General features: G+C 41.8%; 1 protein-coding gene across 1 annotated transcript in view; it reads right to left on the reverse strand.

Moving 5' to 3' along the window:
• Positions 1–15,850, reverse strand: part of PTN (pleiotrophin) — a 78,279-nt gene that overhangs the window by 9,023 nt on the left and 53,406 nt on the right. The window contains exons 2-4 of the mRNA XM_030960616.1: positions 15,714–15,823; positions 14,057–14,230; positions 12,845–13,006 (exon numbers count right to left, since the gene is read on the reverse strand). Of these exons, the coding sequence (XP_030816476.1) occupies positions 12,845–13,006; positions 14,057–14,230; positions 15,714–15,822 (445 nt within the window). The 5' untranslated portion in view covers position 15,823. The remainder of the gene's footprint in view (positions 1–12,844; positions 13,007–14,056; positions 14,231–15,713; positions 15,824–15,850) is intronic.

The raw sequence follows: 15,850 nt of genomic DNA on the forward strand, positions 1-15,850 counted from the left end.
TGAAAGAAACAGTGGCATTTTATCAATCAGACCAGCACTGGAATCTGCAACATTTATTTAGACCCAGCACAAGCAGCAGGGCACTATGCAGACTTGAACCACATTTACTAAGGGCAAAGGAGACACATAAATGCAGGCAGACTGCTAACAGGACTCTGCAGAAGAGTCCAGGAGAAGACTGTGATCTGCAGTCACATGAATGCACCAGCTCCCCATCCTCACTTGACCTGAGGTACCAGACAACCCACTGTTTATTCATCTGCACTTAAGGCCTGTAGGTCCACATCTCTTCCTTTCTCAATTCTTCCCCCTTTTTTGCCTTGTGGTAACTTGCACATCATCCAAACTGGCAAACCCATCTACCTCCAAAGACAAGTGACTCTGCTTTGGGCCTCAGCAGAGTAAAACTGTCATGAGCCAGATGGAATTCCTCCCTTATTAAAAGCACTCACACCACCACAGCTTCATGTTTCAGACAGGTATTCTGGATTGATGCATTGATGCACAGCGTAACTGCTCCATAAAATGACATGCATACACAAAATTGTGAGAATATTAAAAAAAAAAAAAAAAAAAAAAGGAAACTGCCCAAAATTTCCCAGCCCTTAGGCTCTTTTATAATTCCCACCACAGACACCAATACCCATGTATTGGAGACCTCTTAAAATGTTGATGTTCACATGCTCACGCACAAGTCTGCTCAGAGCTGCATTGTACCTGTTTTGATTACGATCAGGCTATGGTATGTCCATGGCTAACAATGTATAAAGTTGCTTTAAGATGCACTTTCCTCATGTTTTTTCATTTCTCTTCATACTCTTTGCATTTGTGTCATTCAGGCTTTTATTGTCCTCACCTCTGCTCACCCTACGCAACGATTTCCACTTTCATGACAACTGCTGTGTCACAGCCACACCGGGAACCACATCACCCTTAATCACCCTGACAGTGCTACCCTACCCAGAGTAACCAGGAATGACTGAAATCACCAAGCTCAAAAGGCTGACAAGTTCAAACAATGAGTTATCTGCCAGCTCATCAGTCCCAAATTCCAGCATTTGCCAGTTAAGTTAGGGGAAGATCCCCTAGGCACACTGTCCAAAGTCCCCTTCGGTTTCCTGTTCCATACATGAAAATGATCAAAATTCAATTCAGGTTAGCACAGACTGGATGTTGAGACCTTCAGTTCAGCTATTTCCTACCAGGCATCTTACTGTGGTCCCATCAGAAGTTCCAGTGCCTAAGCAGAGCCCACTGAGACTGCCTGTCTGATGGAGGAGCCACAAAGCTGATTCCACATCTCACTGGCACTGCAAAGCAGTGGGACCCCAGCAACACTCACCACTGAGCCAGAGGGGAGCAGGAAAAGCTGCCCAGTAAGCAGGGACTATTCTGAGCAGAACCTTGCCATTTTCAGGAGCTTTGGGCCTACAGCAGCCTCCTTCTCCTCACCCACCCCACTGAGTGCAGTATTTCCACAGGCAGAGCCACAGAGCTGTGCACCAGCTGTCCTTTGCCTCCAGGGAATGTGTTTGTTGCAGACAAGCACTACCAAAAATATAGAGAGACACTATGGTAAAAACACTTAACCAGATGAAACTCAGGTTCACACCAGCCCACACAGCATTTGAATCTAAATCTACTCACTGCCCTATTTGCTTTCAAGTTAGGTGGCCCACTTGTGCCAGACACCAGTTGGTGGTATCTTTATGAGCTATGTATGGTAGAATTCAGGGTCCAGAGAGGCAGAAGCAAAGCAAAAAGAAGGATGAAAATCCTGGATTTCAGAAGAGCAGATTTTGCTCAGTTCAGGGACCTGCTCAGTCAGGCTAAATACCCTGGAGCAGGGCACATGTAGAGAGCAAATTCCAAATGCCTGGTAGTCCCCGCAGTGTGCAACACCCAAGCATTGCACAGCCACTCTGCTGCCCCCTGGAACCAGGGCACTTCCAGCAAGATCAAAAACCAAACAGCCCTGCAGGAGCAAACTGTGTCAATGCACAGACAATGGATTATCCTACTCCTTCATTACCAGAATAACCCTACTAATAGTCACAAGACTTGGAACTATTCACAGGATTAAAAACTGGTCATGGATTAGCACTGGACCCACTTTCTGTGGGCCCAAGATAATCAGTAACAAAAATTCCAGTCAGGTTCTTAGTGAGTAAACAAGTTAATTTGATTAGCAGAACTTTCTCTATGCAATTTGGAATTGCAGCAGTCCTCTTTAAACAGTCATCTTTATTCCAGAATCTCATTCTTACTATGCAAGCAGCAAATGAAAGTAATTCAGTTGAGCAGGAGCCACACACCATTTGAAGCCACTCTTAATGCATAAGGCACAAAAGGGAGGTAATTACATTTTAATGGAAGTCAAGCTTTGTAAGCCAAGATTTGCAGGTCTTAATTTTCATTTGTTGAAAAGAAGGTAACTATTCACTCATGGCACTATTGAACTTCTGTGCATAAAAGTCAAGCAGTGTCCCCAAAAGCAATATAAATCATACAAAATAGCAAAAGCTATGCTGATAGAAGGTTAGAGTAAAAAAGTTGCACATCAGATTTTCAGGATACAATTTTCTCAGGGCCTAGTATTCACTCAGTCTTACCAAGCTCAGAGCATGTTACCAAGCATGTTTTAGAAATTCCTCTCTACCTCTCAATTGGAGCAAATTTTCCAAAGAACTAGGTTTCTATGGTGGTCAAGGGCAATGGTGCCATGGGGTTGCAGGGAGCTTCTGAATTTTGGGGGTGAAATGCCTGTCCCTGTGGAATGGAGAAGTCCTAGCTATGGTATAATCAAGGATTTTATACCTTGGGAAAAAAAATCTCACAGAGAGATTCACACTCCTGTTTAGGAACATAAACTCTAATATTTTGTGATTTCCAGGACTGTAAAAGGACTTGGATTTCTGAAAACCCTTTAAATGTAGTATTTCTTTTTCTTGTAGAGGAAGAGAACTTTTCATGGCTATCTAAATCCCTTTCTTCCTTTTTTCCTGTACTATATACAGCATTTATGTATTCCAAATGGTTTAAGAAAGAAAAACTATATTATGGTAGCAACTTTGCTCCCTAATGAATTCTTCTGAAAAGCCTCTTTAAGAAAAACAGCTCTACTGGGTGAGGGAGAAAAGCAATAATCCACCAGCTGAACAGCAGCAGAAGGCACCTCTCCAATCAATGACCCTGATGTAACTTTTACTTCATTAACAGATTAAAATTCATTGCATCCCTTATATTTTAACCTGTGCTCCTTACCAGCTTTCTCTAGTTCCTGTGTTCCTCAATTTCTTCACACTTGTGCTCACTCCCCTCCATCAGGTTTTGTTCTGCTTCTCAATTTGCTAAAGTTTTGTTTTGGATAGACTTTCATTTGTTCCCAGTTGAACACAAGAATTACTAGATTTAGACCTTAAGGCTGCAGCTGCCCCATTTAAGTCAGAAAGTGCAAAATGTGTTAGGAATGGGGAATAGTCAGATTTATGCTTATAACAAAAACTAACATATCTGACAAAGGAATGGAACCAAGTCACCACTCAGAGAAAAAAAAAATTATTTTCCTTTCTCATTAGAATTGCAAGAAAAAATAAATGTAGAGGAAAAATAATCCAATTTGTTCTAAAATGAGCCACAAAACCCTGAAATTATCTTAGACAGTCAGAAGCCGCTTCTTGAATCTGACATATTGATATAAGACATTTAAACCCTTTCCTTTAACATCCCAACTTAAACTGGTCAGGAATTACAAGGAGCTTTTTATTTAAGAGATAATTTGCTGAAACCAAGGATTTTCATCAGAAAGGTTTCCCTTTGATGATTTTCTTCCGTCAAATATTTGGGAGAAAAAGTTTCAGAGCTGCCTATGCAGAGGCACTCAAAAGACCACAAAGACACACTCAACTTCTGACACTGTTCAATGGTCTAACAGCCCGGAGGCAAAGAACATGAAAGTGTCATCTCATTTTCTTTACATCTATGTTAGACCTTAAGATGTTAGATCTTAAGAGTAAGTATTCAGAAGATTGCAATGGATAAACTTTTCAAACCAAGGCTGTTTTGCAACTGGAGCCTGCTACAGGGGTCTGGCTAACACCTTCAGAAGTAGCTCACTTTGCTCTTCCAGTTGGCTTCTCATCAGCCCCGGGTACATTCACACTGCTGCTTCTGTAGGGCAGGGACTTCCTCAGTGCTCTTCATCATGTTCTGAGCTCAGCACGAGAGGGACACAGTCCCAGCTGGCTCTTCAGCCCCCTCCCTGTCTACGCTGCACACAAGATCCCTCTTAGTGCCAGCAAGACAGGTGCAGGCACAGGCTGATACATTAAGGGTTTACTCGCTGCCTTCACATGTCTGCAGGAGACTGCTGGAGACAGAAAGCTTTAATAATCCATTGGGACTTTAGTATATACCTATAGAGAAAGTTATTTATGGTATAAATAGAGCACCTATTTTATTCAGTTAGCTCTTGAAAACCAGGCACATGGCCTGCTCAGCTGTGCTTTCTGCATCTGCCCCAGATGAGCTCTACCCTTGGGGCACAGGACACGGGGTTGGCTTTGATCAGTGCTCCCCACTCTGCAGAGTCACGTGCAAAAGTCTGGCAGTGAGCACAGACAGAAGGAAAGATAGAGAGATGGCAATGTGGAAAATGAAATGGAGGGATAAAAAAAGTGGGGGAAGAGAGCTTGAAAGGAAAGGAAGTGAAGAAATAGAAAAGGAAAAGAACAGAATGGAAGGAACAGGACTTTCTCTCTGTGTCACTGCTAGGAACAGTAATGAGGGTGAGCATTTGCTCATGGCATACCTTTTATCACAGCAAATCCCATAGCTTAAGGCATTTTCATGGCTCGAGGGCACTAACTAATGCCAAGGAGGTTGGGCTGCTCTTACAAGCCAAGAAAGTGAGGCAATGAGCACATAACAGAATTGACACACACAAGGCTATTTAAAGTTTCACCCACAAAGGTCTTCATTAAACCCTAAAAGAAACTCCTGCAGGTACAACAGTGTTAAATGAGAATTTGTCAAATCCAGTTTTTTATCTTTTGGGGCAACATAGAAAAAGAAAAAATGATCTGAAATGCAAACCAGGGGGTCAGAAAAACATGGAGACTAAGGTTTCCATGAAACATCCCAGTGTTTTTCTTTTCAAAGACACAAATGAAAGCTGCAGAACAACTAAAACTTGCAAAATATTTAGTTTAAAAATATATACCTTCTCTCCCTCTCCTACATGCATTTCCTTCTCCCTGGAATTACAGTTGTGTCAATCAGATTGATATTATGCTATGATCTAACAAGGCATTCAAATTATTTATTCAAACAGTAAAATTCTTCACCAGTACAAAAGCAATCTCAAGGGAAACTACAGCACAAAGCCTCCAAGAAACATAAGGAAATGGAAGCAGAAAAGCAACCATTAAAAGACATCCAAACTTTATTAGTCATGGGCTGCACCAGCAGCTTATAAGCAGCTTGAGGCTTGTCCACAGCGTAAGGACCTTTGTGTTCTGTTTTTCTCATATAGCTTATTCTCATTCCCACTGAAATTGAGAAACATCATATTTCCTCCTGTCACAGCAGCAAGGAGCCAAATGACAGAGTCATGTCTCAGAGCCTAAAGTTTCCAGGGAGTTTTACTTCACCTTGAAACATGAGCCTTGTCCTCAGACTGGCACTGGGAAACACAACCAAGCATTTAGTGCCCAGTCTCGCCCCTCTGGACCACTGTTTCTTCCCTTGGTTTTCACATTTCCCAGCACCATAAGGCATAAATTATTCATGGCAAAACTGCCTCTCACACTGTTTATGCAGTGCTTAGTACAATGGCACCCTTTTTCAGCTAGGGCCTCAGGGCACTCATGCAATACAAATAATCATGATGATAGCAACAATAATAACAGCCAGCTATGCTTCTCCCACTGGGCACACACTCCAGTGTCCTGTCCCACAGAGCTCAGATCACTGTATTCCTCTACAGGCTCCTGGTCAGTGCCAGGGGCCATTCTTCAGTAAACCTGTCTCACCCTTTAGAACAAGAGAAAAACCTCCCAGTTTTACCTTTCAGGTTTTTCTTTATCTATCACAGCTGTTTCCTAATATGAGAAAATCCCTCATTTTTATAACTAATTAGTTTGAGCAGATTCTATTATTCTGCCTCCTGTAATACTAATTATTACACTAGCTGCATGCCTGCATGACTAATGAGTTACATTAAAGCTGGGGAATTCTAAAACCTACAGAGGGAGATACAGCATGACTGCAAAGCCAAAACAGGAGACACCAGCATCTTTCAAACAATACAAAATCACAGCCCTAACAAGTCATTTCCTCCCAACAAGTCTGTGTCCCCTCCAGTTGGTTTGTGCTGTTGAACAAAGGCAAAGTTGAGGGAAGGGCACCCCAGAAAATGCAACTTGTCCAACATGCAAAATGAAGTTGTCCAATGTCATCAGTGCAGCACCCAGTTTGTCTGAGGAACTAATGGCTCAGGAGAGCAAGTCACTCATACACCACTGTCAGCTCCTTGTAGCAACCAGTAGCCAAGCCATCCTGCCAAAGTCCTGGTCAGTCTGCTCTGGCAGCACACTGCAAGTAAGATGTTCCCCCAACAGGTAGGAATCTGCCACTGGAGTGCTCAAAAACCACAGGCTGTTTTCTGTTCCTGCCAGCAAAGTAAAGACAGGAATACACCTTAACACAAGTCCACCTCTATGGGTTGACAAGAAGGTTCCTAAGAAGACCCAAGGTAAAATGGTGTTTAACACTGATGGGAGTCCACTGAGATGACTGACATAAAACCAAGGACCCTGACTAAAGACTGCAGTACAGCACTCACCTTGAAGTCAATTGTCACATTCTGATAATTTTATTTACATGATAAAAGTGATCAGCAGCTCCTGATAATTTTACTCGCACGATAAAAGGGAGCAGCAGCTACTAGCTACATGCCCGGACTGGCCAATGATACTTAGTCAATCTGGGAAATCATTTAGCCTTTCTGACTTTCAATTACTACTTTTCTTCTAATTAGACTTCCTGAGCTCTAAGGAGTGATAGCAAGATTAGCTAATTGCTGCCTGTAAATATATACAGATAAAAAAACCAAGGTAGGGCAGATTATTTATACTTCACTCAACTCTGAAGTAAAACTCTTCAAATTATATGAAATTATTAAAAATACAGAGTGCAGTCATTTTCTCCATGCAGTAGCATGCACGCTGTGCCAAACACAGGGATCTGTACAGACACCTTGCTAGGCTCTCAAATGCTAAACCTGATCAGAATTACACAGAAGAGATTACAGCCAGTAACAGCTCAGTTAGGTCTTGCCTTTATGTGGGAAATCTTTTCCAAACACTGCATGTTGGAGGATGTGATCTTTGGTTGGCACCCCAATTACTAAAGACAACAGTGGTGTGAGCAGTGTTAATATTTGCCAACCTTAGCACATATTTTTCTTTTGTGGCAAGGACTGAGCTGAGCCATGACAAAGTAACTCATAGATGTGATATACTGTAAATTGATAAAGAGTTGGGAAGGGAGAGTCATTAAAAAGAGCTAAATACAGCCAGATGAAAAAGTTATCGGAAAGGAGCACAATTCAAAAAAAATGAAGGGCACGTTGCAGAAAGGGCAAGCAAACTGCTTATTCTATTTAACTTTATCTTAATCAGAAGAATAAATATCTGAAGGTACAACAGTTATGGGGGGAGAGAGAGAAAGAGTGAGAGTGACGGAAAGAGTGTAGGAAGAAATAAAGCCCATCAGGCAACCCAGCTCAATGAAAAGAAATTCCTCCTCTCTTAGCAGTTCAAGCCAAACGTTTCCTGAATCCTGACAATCCTCCATTCTTCTGCTTTCTGGCTGGCTGGAACCTGAACAAGCATCAATCAAGTCTGGGTGGGTGTGGAGCTGGCCAGATGGAGGATGTCGGAAGCATTTTGTGCTCCTCAGCATAAGTTGGCCATTAGAGCAGCCACTCGACAGAAGCGCCTGAGTCTGTCACATCTGTCAGGACAGTTTAGGGAGACCTTCAACATCACCAGCCTTGCAGACACTGATTAGAATACGCAATTGTGTGTGCTAGAGAAGAGGTGCCTGCCTCCACTGGGATTTTTTGATGAAAATCATCCTTTCATCCTTTCTAGACTTCGTGACAGGTTTTCTCATGACCTCATTTGTGGACTAAATACACCACAAACTGTGGTGCCTGGGACATCACTATCACATTGCTGACAATCTGTCTGCCTAAATGCACAGTATTCAAGAAGGAAAGATGTTTTTCATCCCGTGTTACCTACACTTCAACCCAGAAGCCCAGGACCAAGCCACTGTCTTGCAGTCTGAGAACATGTGAGCAAAGCTATGGGGAAAAGAGCTTGTCAGGAAGCCAAGTAAGATTAAAATTCCTGGTTCATCATCTGTTCTCATCCTTAAATAAAGTTGTAATCCATAAAACAGCTGCTAAGAAGTAGAAAGTACTGACAAAGACCAGTTGCTAAGAAGAAAATATTTATTTTTTTAGTTTCCAAAATAATCGAGAGTGCTTAAAAAGGTCTTAAGCTTTTCTATGGATGCTTATTAAAGACAAAAGAAATCCATAAAAAGACTTAAGTTACAAGTTTATGAGGAAGAAATTGATTCCAAAAATTTATGAGCATCGCCTGCTTTAACTTGGCACAAGTTTTGTCAGAGATCATAGAAGTCCTGGAAAACCAAACTATATTTTATCAACAAATCTGTAAAATTATAAATCCTTAGATTTTTTTGCAGGCATGATTTTCCTTTCTGTTAAGAATAGATCCAACTCCTATGAACAACAGTTGTTCTTGAAATCATTAAGTGAGAGGAGTAAGACTCATCCTCTCAGCACAGCTGCCATATGTCGATGGGCTGGAAAGGTGGATAAACAACAGCAGAGCAGCATCTACACTTAAGATCCATCAACTGGCATTTCCTCAAAGAGCAGGGATGTCGCAGACATCTCTTCATGAAAAATCTTTTCTTTAGGATTTTTCCTTCTGAGAAGCTGAGGCCTCAGAAAGAGAATGTAAACAATGGTTATCTGCTGCTGTGGAATGCAACAAGTGTGTCTGTGATTGGGCCATCTTGAATGTTTACAATTAATGGCCAACCACAGACCAGATAGCTTGGACTCTCTGTCCGAGACACAGATCTTTGTTATTCATTCTTTTCTATTCTTAGCTTAGCTAGCTTCTGAGAAAACCTTTCCTTCTATTTCTTTTTAGTATAGTTATATAATATATATATATCATCAAATAATAAATCAAGCCTTCTGAACATGGAGTCAACGTTCTCATCTCTTCCCTCACCCAAGAACCCTTGTGACCACTGTCACACAGGGAAGATGAGGAGGAACTTCAGACACCACATCCCATGAAGGAAATGTGTCAGGTGGAATTTGATGCACAACGCTTCATTGGTCAGGCCTAGAAAAGATATCCTCTCTTACCCACACAATTCCTGGGGTTCTTAAATAATCACATTAATCAATTTTTTTTTAATTAGGGAGAATTTTGAAGGTCTCAGATACTCCCCATGAAAGCAATGATCAAAATTAAAATGCTATTTAGCTAATTTAGTGGGTGTAATGGACAATAAGAACAATGAACAATAAGTGGGTGAACAATATGAACAATGAAGTGGGTGTCCTCTGTAGAGGACATGCTTGGAATACTGTTTACATTCCAGTCTCTCCATAACAAAAACCCTTTTGCAATAATAGAAGGAATTTAGGTAAGCCCAGTAGTGAGTATTCTTATTGTGGATAAATTCTTACACCAAGAAATACTTAAGTCAGAAGCTTTAAAAGACGGCAAGTGACAAAAAATTAAAAGAAGATATATAAAAGTACCATTGACTGGAGAAGCTAAACAGGGGCTTTTACTGACCTCATTTACAGTATGAAATCAAAAGGAGAATGGATGTAATAGAGAAGTTACAAATACAACCTAATAGAATAAAAAAAAATCACCTCACTGGAAAGGGGCTAGTCAGGAAAATAAAGAAAAGAACACTTTTTTTTGAATATATCAGTATTTTTCAGTACAATGTTTTCTGTCTGCCTTTGGTGCTCTCAGCCTGTTGCTGTCAGAGAGGCATTCACTGGTGCACCTCTCGAAGCAAAGACCAGTCAGACAGGCGACTATTCACAGTAAAACAGATTGCTGAGCTGCTGAGCCACTGGCTGACTGCTCTGCTGCCAGAGCACCCAAATGCCAGCAAGCCCCTGCCCTGCTCGGCCAGGCAATCTCAGTAGGAATGGCCAGTCCTTGATCAGCACCCACAGATCTAGCTGGATACCAGTACAGACCTTCCACACTTCAGAAAATGACCTGCTGCTTCCAAATAATGCATCATGGGCTTTCTTTGTTACACTCTTGAGGCACTGATGCAAAGTTAGGGGTGAAAAAGGAGCCTAACGTGTAACTTTAGACTATTTGAAGTGCTCAGGCCATAATCCAGTTCTTGCCATTTCCAAATAAAGAAATTCATTAGTATTCTAGCTACAGATTGAATGCAGTTTAAATATTTTCCTTTATCTTAGTTGTGGGTTTGGACTTACCTCCAACCTGTCATTTCCTTCACCTCAGGAAGAAAACAAATACTCTCATTCCAGCCAACATGCCAGCACTCTGATTTTTAACTCAGAAATAAAGTTCAGTGGGGCAAAACTCCTCACACGGTACTAATCTGCTTGACCTAATTTCTTCCTCTAGTTCCTCCTCCTGGTGCCAACACACAGCCCAGTGTAGCTCCCGTGTAGTTATACCCACAGATCTGCAATATGGACTTAGCTGTGAGCCCAGGCAGGCTGTGTGTGTGCGACTCCCATGCCTGCTGCTCCTACTAATGCCAAGAGCAGATGAGTGAGCAGGTGGCATGCAGGAAGATTTCTAATGCAGATCAGGAGAGCAGAAACTGCCCACAGTTATTATGATTAAAAACCCACATTTGTACCCATTTCTCTTTTTGCATTCCTTCAAATCAAATAAAGCCGGGTTTCGTAATTAAGTCAAACCCCGTAACTGGTTGCTGCAGTCAGTCCCAATCCAATTTTCAGTCTCAGCTATAACTCATTCCTAGACTCTAGAATCAGTTAAAGTTGACTCCAATCCAGCAATTTCTCAAGCTCTGCCTTTAAAACTCTAACTTGAAAATGAGCCTGTACCACCCAAGAGCAGTGCTCTCACAAAACAATGCTGCATCAATGCTCTGCTTTGTCCCCCTCTCCCCCTGCTCTGACAGCCACTGACAGGATATAGATATATGACTCAGTGGCAGCAGGACAAGACAGAGGCTCCAGGGGCAGAGGCCTTCTGGCAGTACAATAGGAAGCCTCATTCAGTAAACTCCCAAAGGCTACTTAGGCATGGAAACTTAGTGAAATAAAGAAAACAGCAAAAACATGGAAAAAAATCCTGCCCCTCGAAGTGCTAAACAATAAAATCACACACCTCAAAGCCCTTCCTGCATTCCCATCCAATCACTTCAATCCCTAAATGATGTTTATTGCCACCAGCTCAACCAGATCAGGTGGTCTCTGAAAATCTGAAAATCTAGTTGTAACTTTGCTGCTCCACAGCCTGTCACTGTCTGCACAGGTTCTGGACTTGGCTGATAACTCCATGGATGGTGTGCAAGTAAAACCAGGCACATGGATGGATGGATGGATGGATGGATGGATGGATGGATGGATGGATGGATGGATGGATGGATGGATGGATGGATGGATGGATGGATGGATGGATGGATGGATGGATGGATGGATACACATAAACACACATAAACACACACACACACACACACACACTGCCTGCAACTTCTCTGGTTGCTCAAGCAGAGCAGGCCACCTGCAGGTACTCCTCTATCACTGGTGCACCACAGCCCACAGTATGAAAATTGCTTGTCCCAGGTGCACCTGTCACACTTAATCACATTTATTTGTATTGCTATCCAAGTATTCAGAGCCTGGAATGTGTCAAACCCTGCTGGTTTTAAGTAAACAAATGTCAGGGTAGCATAGCTTTTATAATCTACTTAAAACATATTACTTTTGTATCTCAAACAAGATCTCACAGTTTTAGCTCCCACTATAAATCATCCTATACACATAACACCTGCTCTTCCAACAAAAGAGTACATTAAAAGGTTTTAATGATTAGAAAGAAAATAAGTTTTCCTAAGGGCCACCTGGAAACACAAATGCAAGGCATATGTCTTTCTGTGTACCAGGAATTATACTGTCAGTCACATTTAAATATGACATATACATTCTGTACTGTTCTTCCTGCTATGTTTGAATAAAGAATAAACAGCCCCAAGGGTGCACAATATTTTCATATTTCAGCATGCAGTGAGAAGAATATCCTTTCAATGTTACTTGTCCAGAAGGAAAGCAGTCCTTTTTTCAACTAGTCATTATTCAATACCAAACAAAACCTATATAAAAGATGTCTTATCAAGGGATATTTTTTCATGCTATAATTATTATTCCGTTAACATCGATGAGTGAGTTACAAAAAGAATCTTTACTCTGGAAGTCTGTGTAAGCAAACTGATAACAGTACAGGTGGTCTAAAGTTAAAATGGGAGCTCTAATCTTCAGCTTACTTTTCAAGTGTGAGACAGCCTTGGCTGTGCAGCTCAGGAATATTCCCTGCCTGAGCCCTGACAGACAGGAGCAGTGCAGAGCTGAGGGAAGGCCATGAGAGTGCAATATCCTGTACAACTGTGCTCCCACTGAAGCATGCAGGACACCACAAACCAATGATATAAGTGAGCTATCATGCAGCTTTCAGCAAATGGAATTTACCTTGAGGTTTGGGTTTGGTAAGCTTCCCACAGGGCTTTGAGATTGTGACAGTCTTCTGGCAGTCAGCGTTATGAAGGGCTCTCTTTAGGTTCCCGGTCCGAGTCTTCAGGGCCGTGTTCAAGTCACATTCTCCCCAGGCCTGGAACTGGTACTTGCACTCCGCTGCAGCAAGGAAAAAAAGGGCAAAACTTAAAACACAAGGACTGACCGTGAAAACAAAAATGTTGTGACTCTAATAGGCTACCAGACGCAACTGGTGTTTACATACAAAAAGATGTGCAACTGAAGAAAAGAATCCCAAGAAAACTTTAAAGATTATTTGTGGGGGTAATTGCAGTCTCCCCCCTCTCCCCAGTGCTTTAAAATTTAATCCTCTTGCTTTCCCATGGATATTGCATTTTTTGGCAAATAAAGAGAAATCCATTCAGCTATGAGTATGAACAGCAACAACAACAACAACAAAACACAGAAACAGCAGAACAGCCGTTTGAAATGTCATTTACATTCCATATGGTTGTTTCTCCATTTGTGTGACACCAGAGGTTACCAAATAAAGCTTGAATTGTTTCTAGAATGTATGTGCACCCATAAACTTCTCAAGTCTAAAAGTGTAGCACTGATTGTGTTGGTAAGGTCACAATAATTTAAAAATCATGCAAGCTGTTTACTAGAAAGGAAAGCCAAGTTTGCAAGAGTAATCAAATTCGAGTTTTGGACAGACACCTTGTCCAGGACAGATCTGACCTATCTTCCCAAACTGGTACATACAAACCTTCTGAACTGAATGGTAAAAATGAAATACACTGGTCTGGAATGATAAAAATACACTGGTCTTCAGTCCCTCCTTTCACTGCACACATGGACAGCCAGCCCCCCATGCTCCACATCACAGGTTGTAAATCTGTGATAGCCACCGCAGAGGTTCACAGCTGTGAACTTGCACTGCTGCCCTGAACAGGGCTGAACACTACAGAGAGCAGATTCCAGCATGCAGCAAGACAGAGTTTGTAATAAGTAAGTTTTGGGACTCTCTGCAGAGGAACTCTGAGTAAGCTGCCTTCTGATGCCCTGCATGTTCTAGCTCTGATGAACCTGAAATGCAGGACTAACGCCCTCACCAAGACATCTGCAGAACTAAGCAGGAAAAACAGGCTTCCTGCTCCATACTCAAAATAAAAACCAAAGTAAATCCCTTAAGAGGGCGATACTGACCTCCAAATTGCTTCTTCCAGTTGCAGGGAATCTTACACTTCTGAGTCTTGGTGGTTTGTTTGCACTCAGCTCCAGTGCGGGTGCCCTCGCGTGTCCCCAGGCCGCAGTCACCGCTGGTGGGCACGCAGACACTCCACTGCCATTCCCCACAGTCAGACTTCTTCGCCTTTTTCTCTGGATGAAGACAAGAAACCAAGCCAGAGAAGTTCTCAGTACCCAAAGCATACAGAGAAGTTGCCTAAACTTAACCAAAGTCACAGCACCTGGAAGGGTGAGTAAGGAAGACATTTGTTACACAATGGCCTTAAAAGCAAAAGGTTTGACATCCTCTTCACAGTTCTGCAGAGGCAGGTCAGTCCCTTTGAGTCCAAAGCAGGATGATTACTCAAACTCAGTCCCACTGCCATGTTTGCTAGTCCATTCAGATATTCTCAAGTGGATTCTCATCTTCAGAAATGCAAAAACCCACAGGGATCACTGACCAAAACATGCAGCATGGATCTCACTCAAAGAGCTCTGCCTCCAGTAGCTGGCGGGATGCAAATATCCTCAGTTCCAGCTGAAGCTCTATACACTAAACAATGAGAAATCTATGTGCTGAAATTGTGTATCAGAGGATTTGAGCACCTCCAGGAAACAGCTGTGGGATGCAAATTTTTGATTTGTCACGTCACATTTTATAACAGAATACTTCAAAGGCAAAGGCGCTACAGAGAGAAGTTTACTCAAAGTGCTGTTAATTCAGGTGGGTTCGTTGCTCAAGGAAAAACGTAAGCATCATGATTTTATTTAGATCCTTAAACAAAAGTCCTATGAGAAAAGACAGCAATGTTATCAAACCCAAGGATTCACAAAAATAATTACTTAGGTCCCTAAATCATCACAAGTAACTGTAAATATATAAAATTTTTTTTCTTCTAGATCTTGCATGTTTATGCTTCCATTTTCTCATGTTTCCACAAAGCCAAAATGGTTAAAAAGTTCCTTTTTTTTACTGGGAACACTAATTCTGATGGACTCACAGTTCATATTATCTGGTATGTAATTAATAAATTTATGTAATTTATTATCTGAAAATAATAAAACCTTAAGAAAAATACTGAAAAATACGTTTTTTAAAAAATGTCAAAACTGAGTTTGACAGATATGAATTTTCCACTCTGGGCCAGTTTCTCTTATAATGAGGTCTGAGTTCATCACTGACAGAAAGCAACTACTGCTGGATGTCTGGCTGTCTGTGCAACAGCGAGTTAGTACAATTCTTTGTCAGAGGATTTCCACATCACCCAGCATTAGTGTAGCACTGTCATATATAACACTGAGCAAGTGACATAACTGCTCTTTCATCGCTCCTGTTTGGTTCCCCCTAAGTCAAGCATGAAACTATTCACAGAGCACATTTTAAGCTGCTTTGCACTATCCACTGCATGATAAACCACGGACTCCAGTCTCTAGGGCTGTCAAGCTGCCACTTGACATGGAAACCCCTTTCTGCTTCCCTATTTAACACAGAACAGCATGTCACAGCCAAAAATCCTACCCTGATGTCAAAAGGCTAACGAATGACCTGATTTCATAACAAAACCAGAAGCATTTGACATTCTCACACGCATGCAACCTATCTTGGGGATTTACTCTGAATCAGACTGGACCTTACCTGGTTTCTCTTTCTTGCCAGCCTCAGTGGTACTCACGGCTGCCAGAAGGAAAATGAATGCCAGGAGGGCAGCTGTGAGCATTCGACGTTGCTGCTGTTGCTGTTGCATTCTGCAGATCAATGACAGAGAGGAAAAA

The sequence above is a fragment of the Camarhynchus parvulus genome, chromosome 1A, assembly GCF_901933205.1.
Source record: "Camarhynchus parvulus chromosome 1A, STF_HiC, whole genome shotgun sequence".
NCBI lineage: Eukaryota > Metazoa > Chordata > Aves > Passeriformes > Thraupidae > Camarhynchus > Camarhynchus parvulus.